We start from the raw sequence: 18,732 nt of genomic DNA, 5'->3' as shown, positions 1-18,732 counted from the left end.
ATGGCACAGACATGCACAGATTTAAAATGAGGCAAGCACTTTGTCTCAAATAAATAGGTAACTAATGTAACCGTTCAACTTTTTCACTTAACTTGCTCATTCTTTCTTTCGCCACACACAAAAAAAAATAATAATAAAATAAAAATCTCATTGAATAGGAACCCCCATGACAAAATGAAAAATGCATCGCAGAATCTCCCACAAAATAAGGTCATGGCATCCAACACCATAAGGAAGAAACAGATGTATAGCACACTGAATAACTAATTCAACAACAGCACGCTAATTTTCATGACAATATACACCACTATCGAAAATCCTACACAAAATGGCACGGGCATGCACAGATTAAAAACGAGGCAAGCACTTTGTCTCAAATAAATAGGTAACTAAGGTAACCATTCAACTTTTTCACTTAACTTGCTCATTCATCCACCACAAAAAAAAAAAAAAAAAAAAAACCCTCATGGAATAGGAACCCCCATGACTAAATGAAAAATCCATCACAAAATCTCCCACAAAGCATCCAACACCATATGGAAGAAACAGATTTATAGCACACTGTGAATAACTAATTCAACAACAGCACACTAATTTTCATGACAATATACACCACTATCGAAAATCCTACACAAAATGGCACAGACATGCACAGATTTAAAATGAGGCAAGTACTTTGTCTCAAATAAATAGGTAACTAAGGTAACCATTCAACTTTTCCAATTAACTTGCTCATTCTTCTGCCAAAAAAAAACACATGGAATAGGAACCCCCATGACAAAATGAAAAATCCATCGCAGAATCTCCCACAAAATAAGGTCATGGCATCCAACACCATATGGAAGAAACAGATTTATAGCACACTGTGAATAACTAATTCAACAACAGCACACTAATTTTCATGACAATATACACCACTATCCAAAATCCTACACAAAATGGCACAGACATGCACAGATTTAAAATGAGGCAAGTACTTTGTCTCAAATAAATAGGTAACTAAGGTAACCGTTCAACTTTTCCAATTAACTTGCTCATTCCTCTGCCAAAAAAAAAAGTCTCATGGAATAGGAACCCCCATGACTAAATGAAAAATCCATCGCAGAATCTCCCACAAAATAAGGTCATGGCATCCAACACCATATGGAAGAAACATGCAATTGAAATTTATAGCAGCATTCCAACTTCAAAGAGAAAAAGTAATCAACTCGGTATCTGCCCATATTGCTTAACAGGTCACATTTCTAATTGGGACTAAAAGGCACCACATATTGTACCACACATGCAGAGGCACTCACTGTCAGTTGCAGTAGTGTATCCACTGCCACTGAAGATGGATGCACAAAAGTCAGAACTTCCAATCACAAAAGAAACAGATTTTAACACCCCATGATCACAATCTTCCAACATTAAACACAAATAGCACATGGCACAAGGGATCATGGAATAAACACGAAATCCTGCAACTTTACCAAGTTACTTCCACATTCTTCCACAAACCACAAAAATACATCACAGAATAGTAAAACCTCGTACCTAAATCAAAAATCATTCCAAGAATCTCACACAAGATAAGATCTTGACATCCAACACCATTCAGAAGAAAGTTGGAATTGAATTTTGTGACAGCATTCCATCCTCAAAGGGAAGATGAATCCACTAGCATATTGCGTAACAGATTGCATGCCTGATTGACACTAAAAGGCGCCATTAATTACACCACACATGCACAGGCACTCATGAGCTGCAGCAGTGTATCCACTACTGCTTATGATTACTGTGAACACGTCAGAACTTCCAACCACAAATGAAACTGCTGGATATCTTAACACCACATGACCACATTCTTTCCAACATTAAACATAAATAACACACATGGCACAGGAGTCACAATTTCTCAAACATCTCATGGCACACAAAAAGCACCATTCAATGAAAGTCCATTCCAGATGGAGGTGAAGATCTAGCACTCAAAAGAGAGTGCTTCCAAGAGCTCTGGCGAACAAACTCTCAAGCTTATTTGCAAATTAGGAAACTATCACATCATAATCAATTGAGATGAGAAAACTGAAATGCTTTAACCTTTGCAAGAGAAGATTTGTCCTATTAACCTGTGCTCTAAATCACATATACATGACAGGCATGAACAGCAAAATTCATACTAACATGATACAATGACCAACCACATTTGAAAGACCATCCAGAGAGACACCGTGCCCAATAATCGAAAGTTACAAATGGTAAATAGAAACACCAAGCCATTTGAAGGAAAGAAATGATCTCAGGCTACCAAGATAGCAAGAAACAGGCTAGTCACAGCAATCATCCACATCAATAACAAGAAACAGGCTAGTCACAAAAATTCTCCACATCAATAACAAGAAACAGGCTAGTCACAACAATCCTCCACATCATACACTACAGTTGTTAACATCCACTGTAAAAAATCACCAATGTATTGCTCTCTACAACAGTTGCATAGATAAATACACAGTATGGCATTGGACCTCTCCACTACAACTGAGTTGCTCGTTCAATGTAGGTGAAATGTCACTGCTGCAGGGTACAAGAGAGTATGATCCTATGCACTCCATCCAAGTTCCCAACAGCAATACGTAACCAATGCTTAGTTAATACTGTAGTTGAATTCTTGATTGATAGAAGGTCACAAAAGAAAGATCGAAAACCAAAACCAACACCCACCGCTAAGGGTTCCAAAACCTAATTGGAACAAAACATAAGCTTACTGCTCCCGTCAGCCCCTCACAGGACACCTGAAAAGTGACAAGGTTTAAAGCACAATCAATTCGCAAGAAACATTTAGTGTACCTTGTTGTTGGCCGGTTCTCTTATCTTTGATTAAAGCAACCTCAATAACATTTCCATGCTCCTCAAAGAAGGGGCGAATCTGAAACCAAATACATGATTGGAAAGATGTCTACAAGTCAAACACAGATGAATGCAACATCTGGTGATAATAATGAAAAGTACGCAGGACATCCATTATAATTTCTAAAAGATTGAAATTTTAAAAAAAGGCAACAGTGGACTGACAGCAAGTATGAAATGGATGGCCTTTCATTAGAGAAATTAAGAGAACATTTTATTCAGAATAAGCGAGTAAGACTACATACATTCATGAATAGTCAAATTTTCATGTGGTAATAGCGCAGATACCCACAATGACTAATAAATCAATGAGTATTTCATACATCGATTGAAGTCAACAATTTCAAAGAGTCCCTGTAGAAAAATACTCAAACTAGCAGCGGGAAGAATTGCTACCATCAACAGATCAGAGAACTTCAATAGGAAAAGAGAAAATACACCAAGTTGGACAGAGATAGACGAGCACAAAAGAAGTTTTAAAAACCCCATACTTCCCAAAATTCCAGTAATGCATTAGCCTTGTGAGGAATATATCTAAAACATACATAGTATCTCTAGTGAGAAAGCAAAACAACAAAGAATATTCACCTAACTCCATGGAGCCACTCTTCCAAAGCTAAGAAATTGTACAAATGAATCTCCTTCCACTAAAAGTGTCCCTTGCAGTGTCAAAATAAACCTTAGGCCATGTTTGGATTAGAGGTCAATCGGACAAAGGGAGAAGCAACGCATATGGTTCGCTTTCTTGATGTCTTGGAAAGAATGATTCCAGATAAAGAAGAACAAGATAGGATTATAACTCTACTGGACTTCTACACGAAAAGTGCAGGTATTTTCTCAAGAGAAATAGTCATTAGGCATAGGACTATAAAATTGCCAAGTATGAACGCCTTAGCGAGTTGGTCTAAGTAACTTAGAAATAGTTTCTTAAAATATATAAAGTCTAACTTAAACAGTTATTTCAGCTTATGGTAGGCTGCCTACAGAGTGGACCTGAACAGGAAGGATCCAGCACTAAGGAAGTTGGCCATGAAAATTTTTGGACTCACATGTTCTGCTAGTGGTTGCGAGTGCAATTGGAGCCCATTTGAGGCAGTAAGTTTGGCAATTCATTCCTTAACATTGATTTTAGTCTTAAATCTTAGGGAGTTAAAGTAACGGCCATGAGTCATCGCCAATGCACTTTCTTTAATGTAGATTCACACCAAAAGTAGCACAATGACTTGGTCTTCTACCAATACAACCAGAAGTTGCGAGAATGATACTAGGCAAGGCAAGAAAAACCTGGTTTCTATGATCATATCTGCCTAAATGATTTGGATGCGGATAGTGAGTGGCTCGTAGAGACAAGGACTTGGTCTTTACAAGTAATGACCTATCATGGGCTAGTTGAAGATGCCACATTTGGATTGACACCTAAAAAAAGTACTTCCACTCTAAGGCAGAGAAGAGGGGCGAGTAGTAGCAGTCAGGTGGGGCCAAGATTGAGGACATGAAAGACGAAGATGATCAAGAGCAACCATTGGATGTGGTTGAAGTTCTAGTGCAAACTGATGATGAATAAACAAAAGAAGATGAAGTATACATCAAAAGAGACGACTCCGATGACGATGATGATGATGATGACAATGGTGGTGATCATATGCCACAATGGCAATTGGATCAATGTATATGGGATTAGTGTATTACTAGCCTGTGTTGGTATGTTTATTTTTTATATTTCATTATTTTATAAGTCGTGATTGTTTTTTGTAAATTGTATATGTACATTAAGTCGTAAGTTGTAACTTGAAAGTTACATTTATCAATAAAATTTATATATTCGAAGTTTTTACCACCTCTTCATGCATTGCTCGTTTGTGCACAAAGCATGGGTGTATTTTCTAGGGTTGCTTAAGACGTCCTAGGTGATGTTGAAGTCTGTGGACAGCCTCATTTGGGCGTGGCACAGCCGCACAAGGGTGGGGTGGGAAAAGTTGAGAAAGCTAAGTGGAGGTTGATTATCATGGTAGTTTTTGGTCTATATGGGGAGCTCAAAATGGGCAATGCTTCCATAATGAAAACCAGGGTGTGGAGGAGGTCATTAGGAAGATCCAAGTCTCTTGTTTCAAATTGGGCAGATGCAAACATGGCTTTGGCTGCTAATCTTTCTGGATCTTTTTGGGTTTCCGATTCTTTGTATTCTTTCCTCGCTTTTGGGCGAGTCTTTTAATGAATTGTTATTATCTCTCAAGAAAAAGAGAGAAAAAATGAAACAATTGATTTTTTTTAAGCATATCAGCTGGTATTCAACTGTTGATCGATACAGGACAGTTCAGCCTTTTTTTCTTTTTCTTTTTAAACAGACCACTTCACCCCCATATTACATAATGGGGTGACCAATGCAGTTACAATATGGCCAATAGGGCCATGTAGTAACCGATTTCAATACCATGAGTGCAACACCAGATATTATTTTTCATTTATCTGATGGAAGGTTCCAAAATCCATCTGGTTATAAGTAAACAAAAATGTTTTTAATGCATTTGATGCCTGAACAACTGTAGTCCAAAGAACTAGTGAGGAAGTTCTGATGTCTAAAAAGGGTTATTGTTGACTCGATTTGCCCACTCAGTGCATTTCTCTTCCCACCAATGTTGCTCTAACTACCGCGATCAATTATGAAGTCAAGAACTCGTGATTGAATTAAAAACAATGTGCCTCTTTATTAGTTCTAGTTACTAACTTTCATGTCAAGTCCATCATGCACATCATATTGCTAATCTTTGTAGCAGTACTCCAATCATTCGCATTTGTTATCAAACCAACCCAGCTGAAGTACAAAGCCATCACAACTGAAGTCCCAAACTTATAGTATTGTTCACACAACTCAAGCGGAGAAGCAAATTAAGGTTCATATTAGCAGTGGATACCAAAATATAAGAGAAACTCGGGCGCAGGGTTTCCTTTCAATGGGATAATACACAAAAAAGGTGTTAATCATTGGTTTACGAAATATAACTCAAGTATCTTACTTCAATAATAACTTACATCTTCTTCAGTGGCTGTCCTTGGAACAGATCCAATAAAAAGCTTTGCGAAATTGCCACCATCAATCTTATCTGAGAAAAATGAAATATTGACACCTTGAGACTGAAAGGAAGAATAATTAAGGATCATAAAAGTACAGAGCAGTTAATATAACTATAAACAGAATTCTCCATGACAAAGAAGTTGTAGATTAACAGATTGAAGGTGAAGGCAGATAGAGAAAACATATTCATCTTATTAAGCAGAGAAGTGAAATGAATAAGAGAAACAGAAGTGGTTGAACCCAAATTTTCACATCATGCATATACAATAGCAAGCTGAGATACAACTCACAAACTACCAAAAAAACACGGAATTAGACCAAAACAAGCACTCAAACACACCCATCACCTTAGTCAGCAATTATTTACAAGTAACAAACTACTTCTCCAAGAACAACACACTTGTGGTTCATAATTACCAATCCATTTTAACACATTAGTGTCCCAGCTAAAGTGCAGTCAAACAATGAATGCATAAGAGAGAATTTGGATTTTACTATCTTTGCCTTGAGGGGCATGGTCATTGTGCTATTTGGCCACCAGCCCTACTAAACCAGCTTGCCATTTCAACCTAACTTGACAGATCTTCCATTTAACAAGGTTCGAAATGGAGATTCTGCGCCTTCCAAAGAATCTAAACAAATGCTGTCTGAGAACTAAAGTCAACGCATGGCACCATAAGCACATTTGTGCACTTTCCAAACTGGGAATAATCTATGTGGACATTTTTGCCAAATAAAAGGACCTCCAATGAGGCAATAAAATTCATGTACCAGTACTAAAAATAGATGATGCATCAAGTGCCTGAAATTGGCTGTTTACAACTCAAATTTATGTTGCCCAAGTACGGATACAAGCATCAGGTACCACAAGGATAGGGTAAACAAGGTCCCCTAGATCCAAATTCTCAAGAGATGGGCACCGAAAGGATTGGTTACAGCTCATTAGTATGATAATGTTATGATGTCTTTCTAACAATAGCACCAGTTAGATTCATACCTGAATTGGCACGACTCACTGTAAATTCTACATAACTAATATTTCTATAGTTCAAAAAAAAAAAAAAACCCAATAGATATGAAGTTCAAGTCTCAGGGAAGGAGGATCCCTTATCTGAATAGCTATCCGCCTCACATAATCTAGCCTTCTGATGGATTGGAGTATCGTAGAAGCAAATAAAATCAGAATTGCAAAAGTAGAGTGCCTACTACATGTAATAACAAAACTGCTTAAGCAAGTTACAGCAATGCCTCAACCTACAGCACTCCCCGTCAGTCAAGAGAGTGCAAATCATACATTCCTATCTTGTCTATAAGATATTAAAACCATTCTGCTTAGTTCGCTCTAACTAAGATGTCTACCACTTTGTTTTTCACTTCTAACATGTGGCTTTATGATTTCTCAATATATTACTTTAGTTTCCCGCAAAGCAGGGAGCAATGTCCTAGCATCAATGTCCACGTGAGATCAATGTCCTTGCTATATGAGTGTAACTCTTTCACAGTGCATGAGATCAATGTCCATGTGATTGTCACAGCTCTTCTAATCACAGAATCAACTGGAAACATTTCAAATTCATTGAGCATCTGGTTGAGCATGGAAAACTCACAAGAAGTGGTAGACATTGCTCTACCACAAACAGCAACAATATGATGCATCTTTCTCATACACTCAGTTTTTTTGTTTGTAGAAGTGGGCCCCATGGTTCAGTAATCCAGCCCCTTGATGTGATAAGCCAGGCTACAGATTTTTTTCTCCTTTCTTTTTCAATGGCCCAGGGACCAAAATTGCTTGAAATTGGAAGATCCTAGCATCAGATATTTGGTCATTTCTCGTTGAATGTGGATCTCTTCCTTACCCATCTATTCGCTGACCACCAAGTGATGGGTTGGGATCTTCCGACCTGCTAGATTTTTGCTGCATGGCCCATACACGGTAGGCCCACAACATCAACAGTTAGGATGGCCGAACCATGTGGACCCTAATGACACAGCATCAACCCACGATGACACAAACAGTAATATCCGAAAATTTTAACTATTAAATATTAATTAGTAATTAATGATGATGACAAAAACAATGATCGTAACAATAGAATTCTAAGAACAGCCGGTATTTGTGATTTTGCATACCAGGAGATCCACCTCTGTCAGACACCGGGAATCCACTGGCACCGCGTTTGTGTCCAGATACCGACCCCATCTGGCCGCCGGGCCCGCCGTACCCACCGCCCGTGGGACGGAACCCGGCCCCACCACCTAATGGCTGGTTCTGAGAATCATTGAAGGGAGGGAGACCATCAGAGAAGCCGCTGCTACGAGAATTATTGGAGTATCGACTGTGATGATGGTGGTGATGATTGGAGAAGGGTGGGGGACGGCTGTCAGAGGAAGAAGAAGACCTAGAAGGAGGGGGAGGATGAGGCGTTCTGGAACTTCGGTAGGGCTCTGGATTATTATATCTATGGTAGTCTCCTCTGTTTCTTTCCATTCCAGCTTTCGAAGGTGTTGTGCAATCTCTGGGAGGAGGGACGAGGAGGGACGAGGAGAAGTAGGAGGTGGAGGTGGAGGTGGAGGTGGTTTTTCGCCTTGGGCTAGCAGGATCAGAACGTTCGTTGGCAACAGACACGTGGCAGGAATGTGTTTCAGTGGGGACCCTTCAGCTAGTGGATCCCACCTTTGATGACCTCTGTGCATATCGAGGAAGCGGATTGCGTACTGCCCATTCCTGGATAATAATCCGTCCGCGCAGGCTCTGTGGGGCCCACAACAGTGGTTGTATTGGTTTTACCCATGACGTCCATCTATTTTATTCGGTATCATTTCAGGGTATGAAACAAAAAATGAAGCCATCGAAGGCTCAAGTGGACCATAGACTACGGATCGGACAGCCACCGTTAAAAACTTCCTGGCGTTGCGTTCTGTACCTGCGGCTTTAATTTAAAGTGAACAACAATGACCCAAGCATTAACATTGGCAAACAAGTAATGTATGACTAAGATCCAGTGAGATTGGTTGCCTATTCATACACTGGTTCTATGTGTAGAATTAGATTACGCGATATTTAAATAGTGAGTTCATCATTTGATAATAGGTTACACATTTGCTTTCAGTACAAAAGAACTTTTCGATAAGATAAATGAAAATGAGAAAGGGGATTATTACAGTTGGTTGTGGAGAATAATTGCAAAATACATTTTCAATTTGATGAACTGAATCGAACGCATAAGTGTAGACTCAAAATACAGCTAAAGAGTTACTAACTACTTGGTTACTGTTACAGATTATACTATAGAATGTAAATAACAGACTAAAAAGTAAAAGATTACACACAAAAAAAAATGTAATTTGTCTGACATGAAAAGTAAATGATTACACTATGGAATGTAAATTAACTGGTAACTGAAAGATAATTGAAAGGTAATTGCTTGGTTTGATTGGGTTGGTATAAAACTATTTTTTTTATTGAGTTCATCTTCTATTTATAACTTTACCCTAGTCATTTGGATCCTTCACACGTCCTAACAGTTACCATAATTGTTCACTACTACTTGGCTTTCTTTGTTTCTCCTTTCGCCATTTGTATTGTAATTGCTCTCACACGATGGCTTCTTCATCTGTCACTTAGACAATGGCACAGCATCATCTGATACACTCCAGCTACTATTATCAAGAAATCTTCTCTATACATATCTGCAAATCTTCGAATACACTATGTAGATTCGTACAGATCACTTGCAACTCTCTCTGATTGGTTCTCAAAGGTAATGGCGATAATGGGGATGAACATTGCCGCCTACGTCACTTCACCTTTGGGAAAATGTAAAAGAGACATGTAACCCCTCATTAAATGTAGCATTTACTACCTACACGTGTCAGTAAGTTGATAACCGACTTCGGCCGATTCACCGTAACATGTAAACAACGGCTGCACTTTATCGAAACAAGGGATGAACCCCATGTCGATATGCGTTATTACATCATTTACCACAAAATCACAATGATGCCCTCATAAATGCTTCTTCCCCTTGTCTGATATAAGCGTTGTTTCAAATTCTTTTTATTCATACGTATTTATTCCATAGTCTTCTTTTAAGCAACTCTAACTTTCGATTCACTTCTTGAGCAATGGTTGCCACTTCATCTTTTACCCCTTTTATTCCATCAAAACGATTTGATTACAGTGATGGATGCGCTTGCTAATAAGTGCATCGATAAGACAATATTTCAATCACCCATTGGTGATTATTACTGCTTAAGTCCGACGTTTACTCCATCAACAGAGGTTGATGAAATTAACATGATGGATAATTTGTTTCCTCTACCCTAACGAGACATTGCTGATCCAATTTTATTATATCCCAAACGTCGTGAATGCCTTGAAGAAACCACTGTTGAAATGGGAGGCTTGATCCTATCAACATGAGGCATTATGGAGGGAATCAAGCATCTATGAGTGCATTCAACTCTCTGTCTACGACTATCCACCAAATCCATCCTTCTCATCACAGCTTCAACATTTTGGAGTTCATCGACCAACACCTTCTTCTTTGACTACGGTCCCATGAGTTTGACCATATTTGATGTCTCGGCTCTAACTTAACTACTCCCTCTTGGTGAAGCCATTTATCCAAGCTTCCCACAGAAAGAGGCCAAACACTTCATGATAAGGCTGTCAAAGTATATTCTCACTTCATGGCAGCCTACCATAATCATAGTGGACTGGTCGATTATGAAGAGCATACAACTTTCATGCTGCTTTGGATCTTGTTAGAACATAAAATTAAGAAGAAGCTTGAAGACTGGGAGCTAAAATTGTATGGTTTCACGACGTGCGACAGTGTAATAAGAAAAAGTCCATTGCGCAGCGCGCAATAAAAAAAGGTGTGATCATAAAACATGAACTAATGATGGTCTATTGCGCAGGGCGCAGTGGGATCCATCTCTCGCGTAAAGAGAAGCTATTGCATGGGATTTAGTGTTCGCAAGTGTGGTTGCCTATAAATACCCCTCCTCTCTCTTCATTTGCAACATTCGAAGATTCCGAAAGCCAACAGAAGTCTGAAGATCTCTCCAAATTTAGCAAGGTATCAGAGGATATTGCGCAACAAGGTGTCCGCACAATGGTGGGCCTGATACCCATCATGCATGTTCGTTGTTACCTTCTCCGACAATGATTTAACCTGCGATGAAGAACACAATAGACCACTGATGATTATCAATCGTATTCATGATAAACAAGTCAAATGAATAATGCTGGATAATTGTTTTGCAGTGAATTTGTTACCGTTGAAAGTGTTAAATGAGCTTGGATATCACCGTTCCCATTTGCATCCCAGTGGAAGATGATTAAGGGCTTTAATCAGGACGGACAATGAGCATTAAAGAAGATCACATTGACATTGGAAATGGGAGAACTGACTACAAATGTTGTATGTCATGTTATTAACGTAGTAATAACATATAATCTCCTCATTGGAAGGTCGTGGATGCATCAATATGGCATTATACCATCTACTCTGTAATAGTGCTTCAAGTACTACATGAACGAAATTCAGTATAAAGTGAAGGCTAACATGAAACTATATACAATGGCAAAATCCTTTTTCGCAAATGCAAGTTATTATGATAGATTCGCAACGGAAAACAAAAGAGGAGACATGGCAATAGAAGACAGTCAGGCACTGACAATAGAAAAAGAAGTTGTAAGAATATAATTATATGGGAAAGCAGACAAGAAAAAGAAGTTCTATTTCGTGTGGAAATACTTAAGACAGCCTGGACAGCCTCCTCTAACATTATTATCACCGGAATAATTGGAGATTCTGCAGTCAAACTATACAGTACTGATACTGCATGCCGAGAGAAATAAGCTATTTTCGGTCATGCCAAAATGGTTTCATGTTAAGTCCGATTCAATGAATCCTGAGCCCATTGAATTCTACGCCCCTCCAGAGAGAAGAATAGAAAAGAAGACTGACAGCAAGATGAATCGCAACAAGTTAACATCAGAAGATCTGAAAAGATACAGTCCCATCAGTAGAAAAATTGTGCAGAAGATGGGTTTTGATTGTAAAGAACCAACTGGACTGAACAAAGGCAGAGGTATACAAATCCCAATCGGTGTAAATGTGAATAAACAAGAGAAATTCCAATCGTACAAATCTCAATTGTTTCTTCCTGAATAAACAAGAGAAATTTCAGTTTTTTGCTGACTCAAGAAAAAACAATTAAAAATGAATCCGGCGAAATGTCACTTCAGTTTATCATTAGGAAAATTTCTCAGCTTTGTCATCAGCCATAGAGGAATCAAAATCAATCTAGGAAAAATCAGGACCATTCAAGAAATGCCACCACCAAAGACGTTGAAAGAATTAAAAAGTTTACAAGGAAAATTAGCATATATTCGACGCTTTATCTCCAATCTGGCTGAAAGATGCTAGTCGTTCACTCATATGATGAAGAAATGAATATAATTCATATGGGATCAGGTATGTCAGAATGCATTCAACTCTATTAAAGAGTTACTAAAATAACATCCAGTATTAACATCTCCTGTGAAAGGCAAACCTCTAATTCTATACATCTCCGCAGTTGGAAATTCCTTGGGAGCTTTATTAGCTCAAGCAAATGAATAAGGAATAAAAATTGCACTTTACTATCTAAGTCGAACTCTGATAGGTGTGAGATGTAATTACTCTCCTCTTAAGAAGAAATGTTTGACGTTGGTGTTCACGGTACAAAAACTGTGACATTATTGCCTTTCCCAAGATACAATCCTGATCTCGCGGGTCGACCCGATAAAGTTCCTCATGACTAGGCCGATGTTGTCTGGAATACTAGCTAAGCGGATGCTACTCCTCTCAGAGTATACAATATCTTATGAACCAACAAAAGTAGTGAAAGGACAAACAGTGGCAGATTTCTTAGCAGCTCACCCCATTTCAGGTGATAAAATAATCTCAGGTGAACTTCCAAATGAACAAGTATTGTTAATTGAATCACCTATTTCATAACAAATATACTTCGATGGTATTTCTCGAACTTCAGGAGCAGGTGATGGAATAATATTTATCAGTCCTCAAGGCGATTTGTTGCCATATTCCTTCATGTTAGGTACTACATGTACCAACAATGAGACCGAATACAATGCCCTCATCATAGGAATGAAGATAACACAAGAAATGAAGATAAAAACCTTACAGATATTCGGGGACTCTAAACTGGTGATAAATCAGTTAAAAATATAATTCTAAATAAGAAAGCAAGAACTGCTACCATATTGCCGACGAGCATAACAGTTGCTATAATGGTTTTATAACGTTGAAATCAAGCATACACCGCGATGCAAGAATGCAAAGGCAGATGCTTTAGCCAGCTTAGCTGCAGCTTTACCTACCCCGACCAGAGTCCTCTCCAAGTAACAATTGAAGAGCGAAGATTTTTTGCCACCACCAGAGCTCCTTGACGAGAATATTAAAGGGTTTCCAGTATCGTGTTTAGAGATTACTGTAGATGATTGGCATCAGCCATTTATCGATTATCTCAAATACAACATCCTCCCAGAAGATATGTCACAGAGATCACAAATCAACCAAAGGTCTAAAAGATTCGTCATATGCAATGAAGTATTATACAAAAGGTTTTATAATGATATGCTATTACGATGCTTGGATAAAGAGGAAGCAAGTCGCATATTATAAGAAGCCCATTTAGGCGAATGCGAAGCTCATCAAGTCGGTCGGAATTTATTTCTGGCCTTTGATGTTCAAAGATGTGATGGCTTATGCTAAGTGGTACCATGAATGCCAAGTGCATGAAGATGTTATACATGTGCTCTCTGAAGATCTACATCAGTCAGTAGCCTCCTAGCCCTTCGTAGCATGGGGACTAGATGTTATCAGTCTTATTAGTCATCCTTCATTTAAAGGATGACAATATATTTTGGCGGCTACAGATTATTTTTCCAAACGGATTGAAGTCATTGCGTTGCGCAATGTTAAAGAAAAAGATGTTATGAATTTTATTCGCCATGCAATCATATACCATCACAGGATTCCAAAGAAGATCATTACCTGTAAGGCCCATATCATAATATGTACCATTCTGTAGGCTTCTGTGGTCCTCCCGGTCGAATTTCGACAACCCTCGACCTGTATCTGACGTTTGCGTGTAATCCTAAGCCGAGTCCTGCATACCGAAGTCAGCTTGACCCAAAACTTGTATCTTAGCGACCGCGCCGTCGCCGTGACTCATGCACCGATCTGATACCTGGGCCAGGAGATGTGGGCCCACGTTCATTCCAAAGAAATACGCGCGTTGCGAATTTCGAGAGAATCTGTACAACCTATTCCATCAATCAATCAATCAATGTCAAGTACATATCCTATCACAAGTACAAGTCAAGTACAAGCAACCCATCTCTCTCCCATTCCCAAAGTCAACTCTCTCTCTCTCTCTCCACCCATCCATTTCTTACAACTCCATCACTCCACCTATCACCCATCATCCCATCCCTTTTCACCCATCACTTCTCTCTCCCTCTCATTTCTCTCCTCACTCCCAAGCAACCCAAGCCCCAACGTATGAGCTCCCCAAGCTTTCCCAAAAACATGTGTCCCACTTTCTCACACTCTCATCTCTCATTTCAACCCTTCGTTCTTCATCATCCTCCATCAAAATTGAAGGCGATGAGCATATGAGTCCAAGGAGCTAAGGAAGAAGGCCGATAGGTGTGTGATCCACCGTTAAATTTTGATTTTAAGGGCCCACTTATTGTGGGACCCACTTGATGAATGCATTGTAATTGGGAGGACCCAAAAGTGGCAGGGTCCCTCCCCTTTTACGATGTTCTCTCTCGCCCTTTCCCTTTCTTTTTTATGTGATAATGATGCATGTGAGCCACCTGATCTAGGCCGTCCATGTGTTGGGCACCACCTCACTGCCGGTCCAATGAACGAGCTTGGACTGGATGAAACAAAACCATAAATATCAACCGATCTAAGCTCTGGTGGACCACCATGTGGGCCCCATTCGTTGTATGCATGCAACCATCCATTCACATGGGGCCTACCATGATGGATGTGTTTCATCTGGCTGTCTGTCCAGCGTTTATGGACGTTGGACGCTGACAGTCCCACCCTCCCACACACTCACACACACACACATATATATATATATATATATATATATGTATGTATGTATATATATAATTATGATATATATTATATAATATAATATTTTTTATATATATCTGTGGGCCCCCACGTGGGACCCACCTTAGTTGCTGGCTGGCAGCTAGCGTACCTACAGCAGTTGTATTACGTCAGCTGTTGATGTGAGGTGGGACCCACAACGTCCACACAATAAGACGGTGGGACCCACTGCTGATGGGGGTATCCCATCCTAACCGTCCATCTATCTGCCGTGTCATGCACGACCCACCACGATAAGTGTTGAACCTGCACCGTTTGTTCGTGCAGTGGCCCACCCTGATGTGTAATGTTACACTGCCCATCTGCTGGTCACACCAGCAGATATACCTGTTGTAGTGATGTCTGTGGGCCCCACCGTGAGTCAGATTGGCTGGAGTACGTCACACTAGCTGTATAGTTGGTACTGACGTTAGTGAGTTCCATGGGACTCACCTCCCAGATGTATGTGTTATATCCAACCATCCATTCATTTAGTGAGCTTGTTCTATGGCTTGGGAAAAAAAAAAATATATGTATATATAAAAATATAATAAGACAGATCTAGCGTCATGTGGACCACACTGCCGCAAACAGTGAGATTGAACGTCTACCATTGAAACTCTCTTAGGTCACAGAAGCTCTGAACCAATATGATATTTTTTTTTTATTTTCTTGGTTCAGGTCCTTGTGACCTTATAAACAGATTGGATGAAAAGTAAATACTATGTTGGGGCCCACTGGAATTCAACAATGGAAATCATTATCACCACTGCCATTTGTGGTATGGTCCAGATGATCTTTTGGATATGATTCTTTTTTTTTGAATAATGCTCTAATATAATCTCTAACAATAAAATGAATTGTGTTGATTGGTCCATTTGATCTGCCCATTCAACTCGGCCCATTGACTTGACCCATTTGAATAAGCCCTTTTGGTTCGGCCCTTTTGGTTCAGCCCATTTAATTGGCCCATTCGAATCGGCCCATTCAATTCGGCCCATTTGACTCAGCCCATTCGATTCGGCCCATTCGATTCGGCTTATTTGATTCGGCCCATTTGATCAGCCCATTTGATACGGCCCGATATGATATATATATTGGCCCATGAGTGAGGCCCAATGTAATGCGTATATGCCCCATAAGCGAGGCTCATGATGATGTGTATTAGACCCTTGTATAAGACTGTGGACCCATTATACGATTGACCATATGAGCGCTATTCCTTGGGAGCAATATTGGTTAAATGGCCACATTGATGGGCAATGATGGTTGAACATCCACATTGTGACCTTCCCTTAAGACCTTGTTAGGCCCATTTTCATCATTCTTTAGTGGGTTAACCCAAACGCTTGGGCCCCATTGATTTTAGTTGATCCATCATCGGCCGTCCATCTATGGTCCACGCCTTGCGTCAAGGTCGATTATCAATGCCAATTATCGGTGCCGATTGCCAATACCGGCTACCGTTGCTGATTATGAGTTTGTGATAGCATAGCATCATGATACATGCCCATACACATTATTTATTTGTTTGTTATGAGATGTGATTGGCCATTTCATATGCCATAGTGCAGGTGGTTTATGGGACCCGCTGATAGGCGGAGTTATCCCACATGAGCGCACGGTATGCGCAGGGTTAATGAATGATTGGGCTGTGTGATGTATGCACTTTACATTTGTGTGATTGTGATTACTGTATGCCCTAGCGACATCAGGGCCGTAGCCTCCACAGGCACATCGTGGATGGCCGGATTGGATATCAGAAATACTGTTTCTAGCATCGGGGCGCCATAGATGTCCTTGGGTGAAAATCTCTACACCCGATGGTACTAGAGGATGACTCTAACGTTGAGACTGAGTGGATGCATGAGCACGCGAGGGCCGTATACTAGTAAGACGCGTCTTCCACTGTGTCAAGGTCGGTTGGAAAAGGGTGTGACCTTACCCGCCTAAGTGAGGGGGCAATTTCTACGTTTAGTTTGACCAGCTTGAGGAATAGATCCACTATCGACGAGCCGGGCCATATATTGGCGGTGGATAGTGAGGTCTCATCTACTCACCCAATTGTGCGCTCGGATAGAGGCGGCAAGCTGGCGTAGAGTGTACTAGACCCCGGTGATTATCCAGATTGAGAACTATACTGATATTTGATGTTCTGGTGATAAGCTACATTGACATATGGATTCGGATGAGGACTGGTGTGCTTGAGTTACATCTTGCATCGCATGGCCTTGGTATGGCCGACATCATTCACTCCTTGCATCACATGGTCTTGATATGGTCGATAGCACTCATGCCTTGCATCGCATAGCCTTGATATGACCAATGACATTGATGGACTTACCGGAGTTTCCGCATTACTCTGATATTACAAACTTGTATTTCCACCATATGCACACACTTTCACCACCCTCTAAGCTTTCTATAAGCTTATGCACGACCGTTGTGTACAGGTGAAGCTAGGCAGTAACAGTTCAGGGGCAGGAGCGTGCTGCAGAGCTTCCAGAGTTTTGGCTTTTATCTTGTATTTCCTTTCATACGCATTGTACTTTAAAGTTTTTGATCATAGTGGATTTTTTTATGGTGTTCTTGTAGTTATTGTTCGTGGGTTATGCTTATGGTTATGCTCATTACGAATAAAATTGATGTTGAAAACCCTCTTTGTAGGATCCCAGGATTGGAACCTAGTGTATGGGTGCAGGGAGCCGAGAATGGGGTACTAAGGAGGCTGTCGGTGCCAGATTCGACGATCGAGAATTTTGTGAGCTCGGTTTCCGAGTTTGGGGCATGACATTACCGATAATGATACTCCTTTAAAAAATAGGGGTATGGAGAAATTATGTTAAAAGTTTGGCATTCAGCATTCATTCTTGATGCCTTATTATCCTCCAGGCAACAAATTAGCGAAAGCCTTCAATTAGACGATAGTCAAGATATTGAAGAAGACCGTCACAGGGAATAAACATGACTGGGATGAAATTTTACAAGAAGCCTTGTGGGCCTATCGAACGACTCACCGCACTGCGAATAAAGCTACGCCGTATTCAGTGGTCTACAGTGTCAAAGTTGTCATCTCTATCGAAACACAAGTCACGTCACTTAAGGTAGCGGTACATGAATCGATCACAATGATGAAAATGACAAGATAAGGCTAATGGAGTGGATATGCTCAATGAAAAGCAACTAGCAGCTCAACAGCGACTAGAACTATATTAGGCATGAATATTCGCCGCCTTCGATAAGAAAGTCAAGCATCGCTCTATCAAGAAAGGTGATACGGTACTGATGTTGAAAAGACCCATCGTGATGACCCACATAACATGGGGCAAATTTGACCCTAAAAGGGACGATCCATATATAATAACTGAAGTACACTCAAACAGAGCCTATCGGGTCGTAGATCAGAATAGACAAGGCATCGGAATACCTATCAATATTCGTTTCATTAAAAAGTATCATCCTTGAAGAATCAAGGAAGTTTTGATTGCAAAGATTATCAAGAAAATCTTTCCAAATAAAAAGGGGGCAAGACATGCAAAATGATGAAAAAGCTTCAAAAGGTGACTAAAAGCCATGTAC

At 40.0% G+C, this 18,732-nt stretch overlaps 1 protein-coding gene across 1 annotated transcript in view; it reads right to left on the bottom strand.

Moving 5' to 3' along the window:
- Window positions 1-18,732, bottom strand: part of LOC131217509 (flowering time control protein FCA-like) — an 81,558-nt gene that overhangs the window by 60,145 nt on the left and 2,681 nt on the right. The window contains exons 2-6 of the mRNA XM_058212446.1: window positions 13,299-13,468; window positions 11,099-11,142; window positions 8,093-8,553; window positions 5,920-5,990; window positions 2,830-2,908 (exon numbers count right to left, since the gene is read on the bottom strand). Coding sequence (XP_058068429.1) covers window positions 2,830-2,908; window positions 5,920-5,990; window positions 8,093-8,553; window positions 11,099-11,142; window positions 13,299-13,468 — 825 coding nt within the window. The remainder of the gene's footprint in view (window positions 1-2,829; window positions 2,909-5,919; window positions 5,991-8,092; window positions 8,554-11,098; window positions 11,143-13,298; window positions 13,469-18,732) is intronic.

Source organism: Magnolia sinica, chromosome 10, assembly GCF_029962835.1.
Source record: "Magnolia sinica isolate HGM2019 chromosome 10, MsV1, whole genome shotgun sequence".
Classification (NCBI taxonomy): Eukaryota; Viridiplantae; Streptophyta; class Magnoliopsida; order Magnoliales; family Magnoliaceae; genus Magnolia; species Magnolia sinica.
This window is presented reverse-complemented; position numbering and strand designations above follow the sequence as displayed.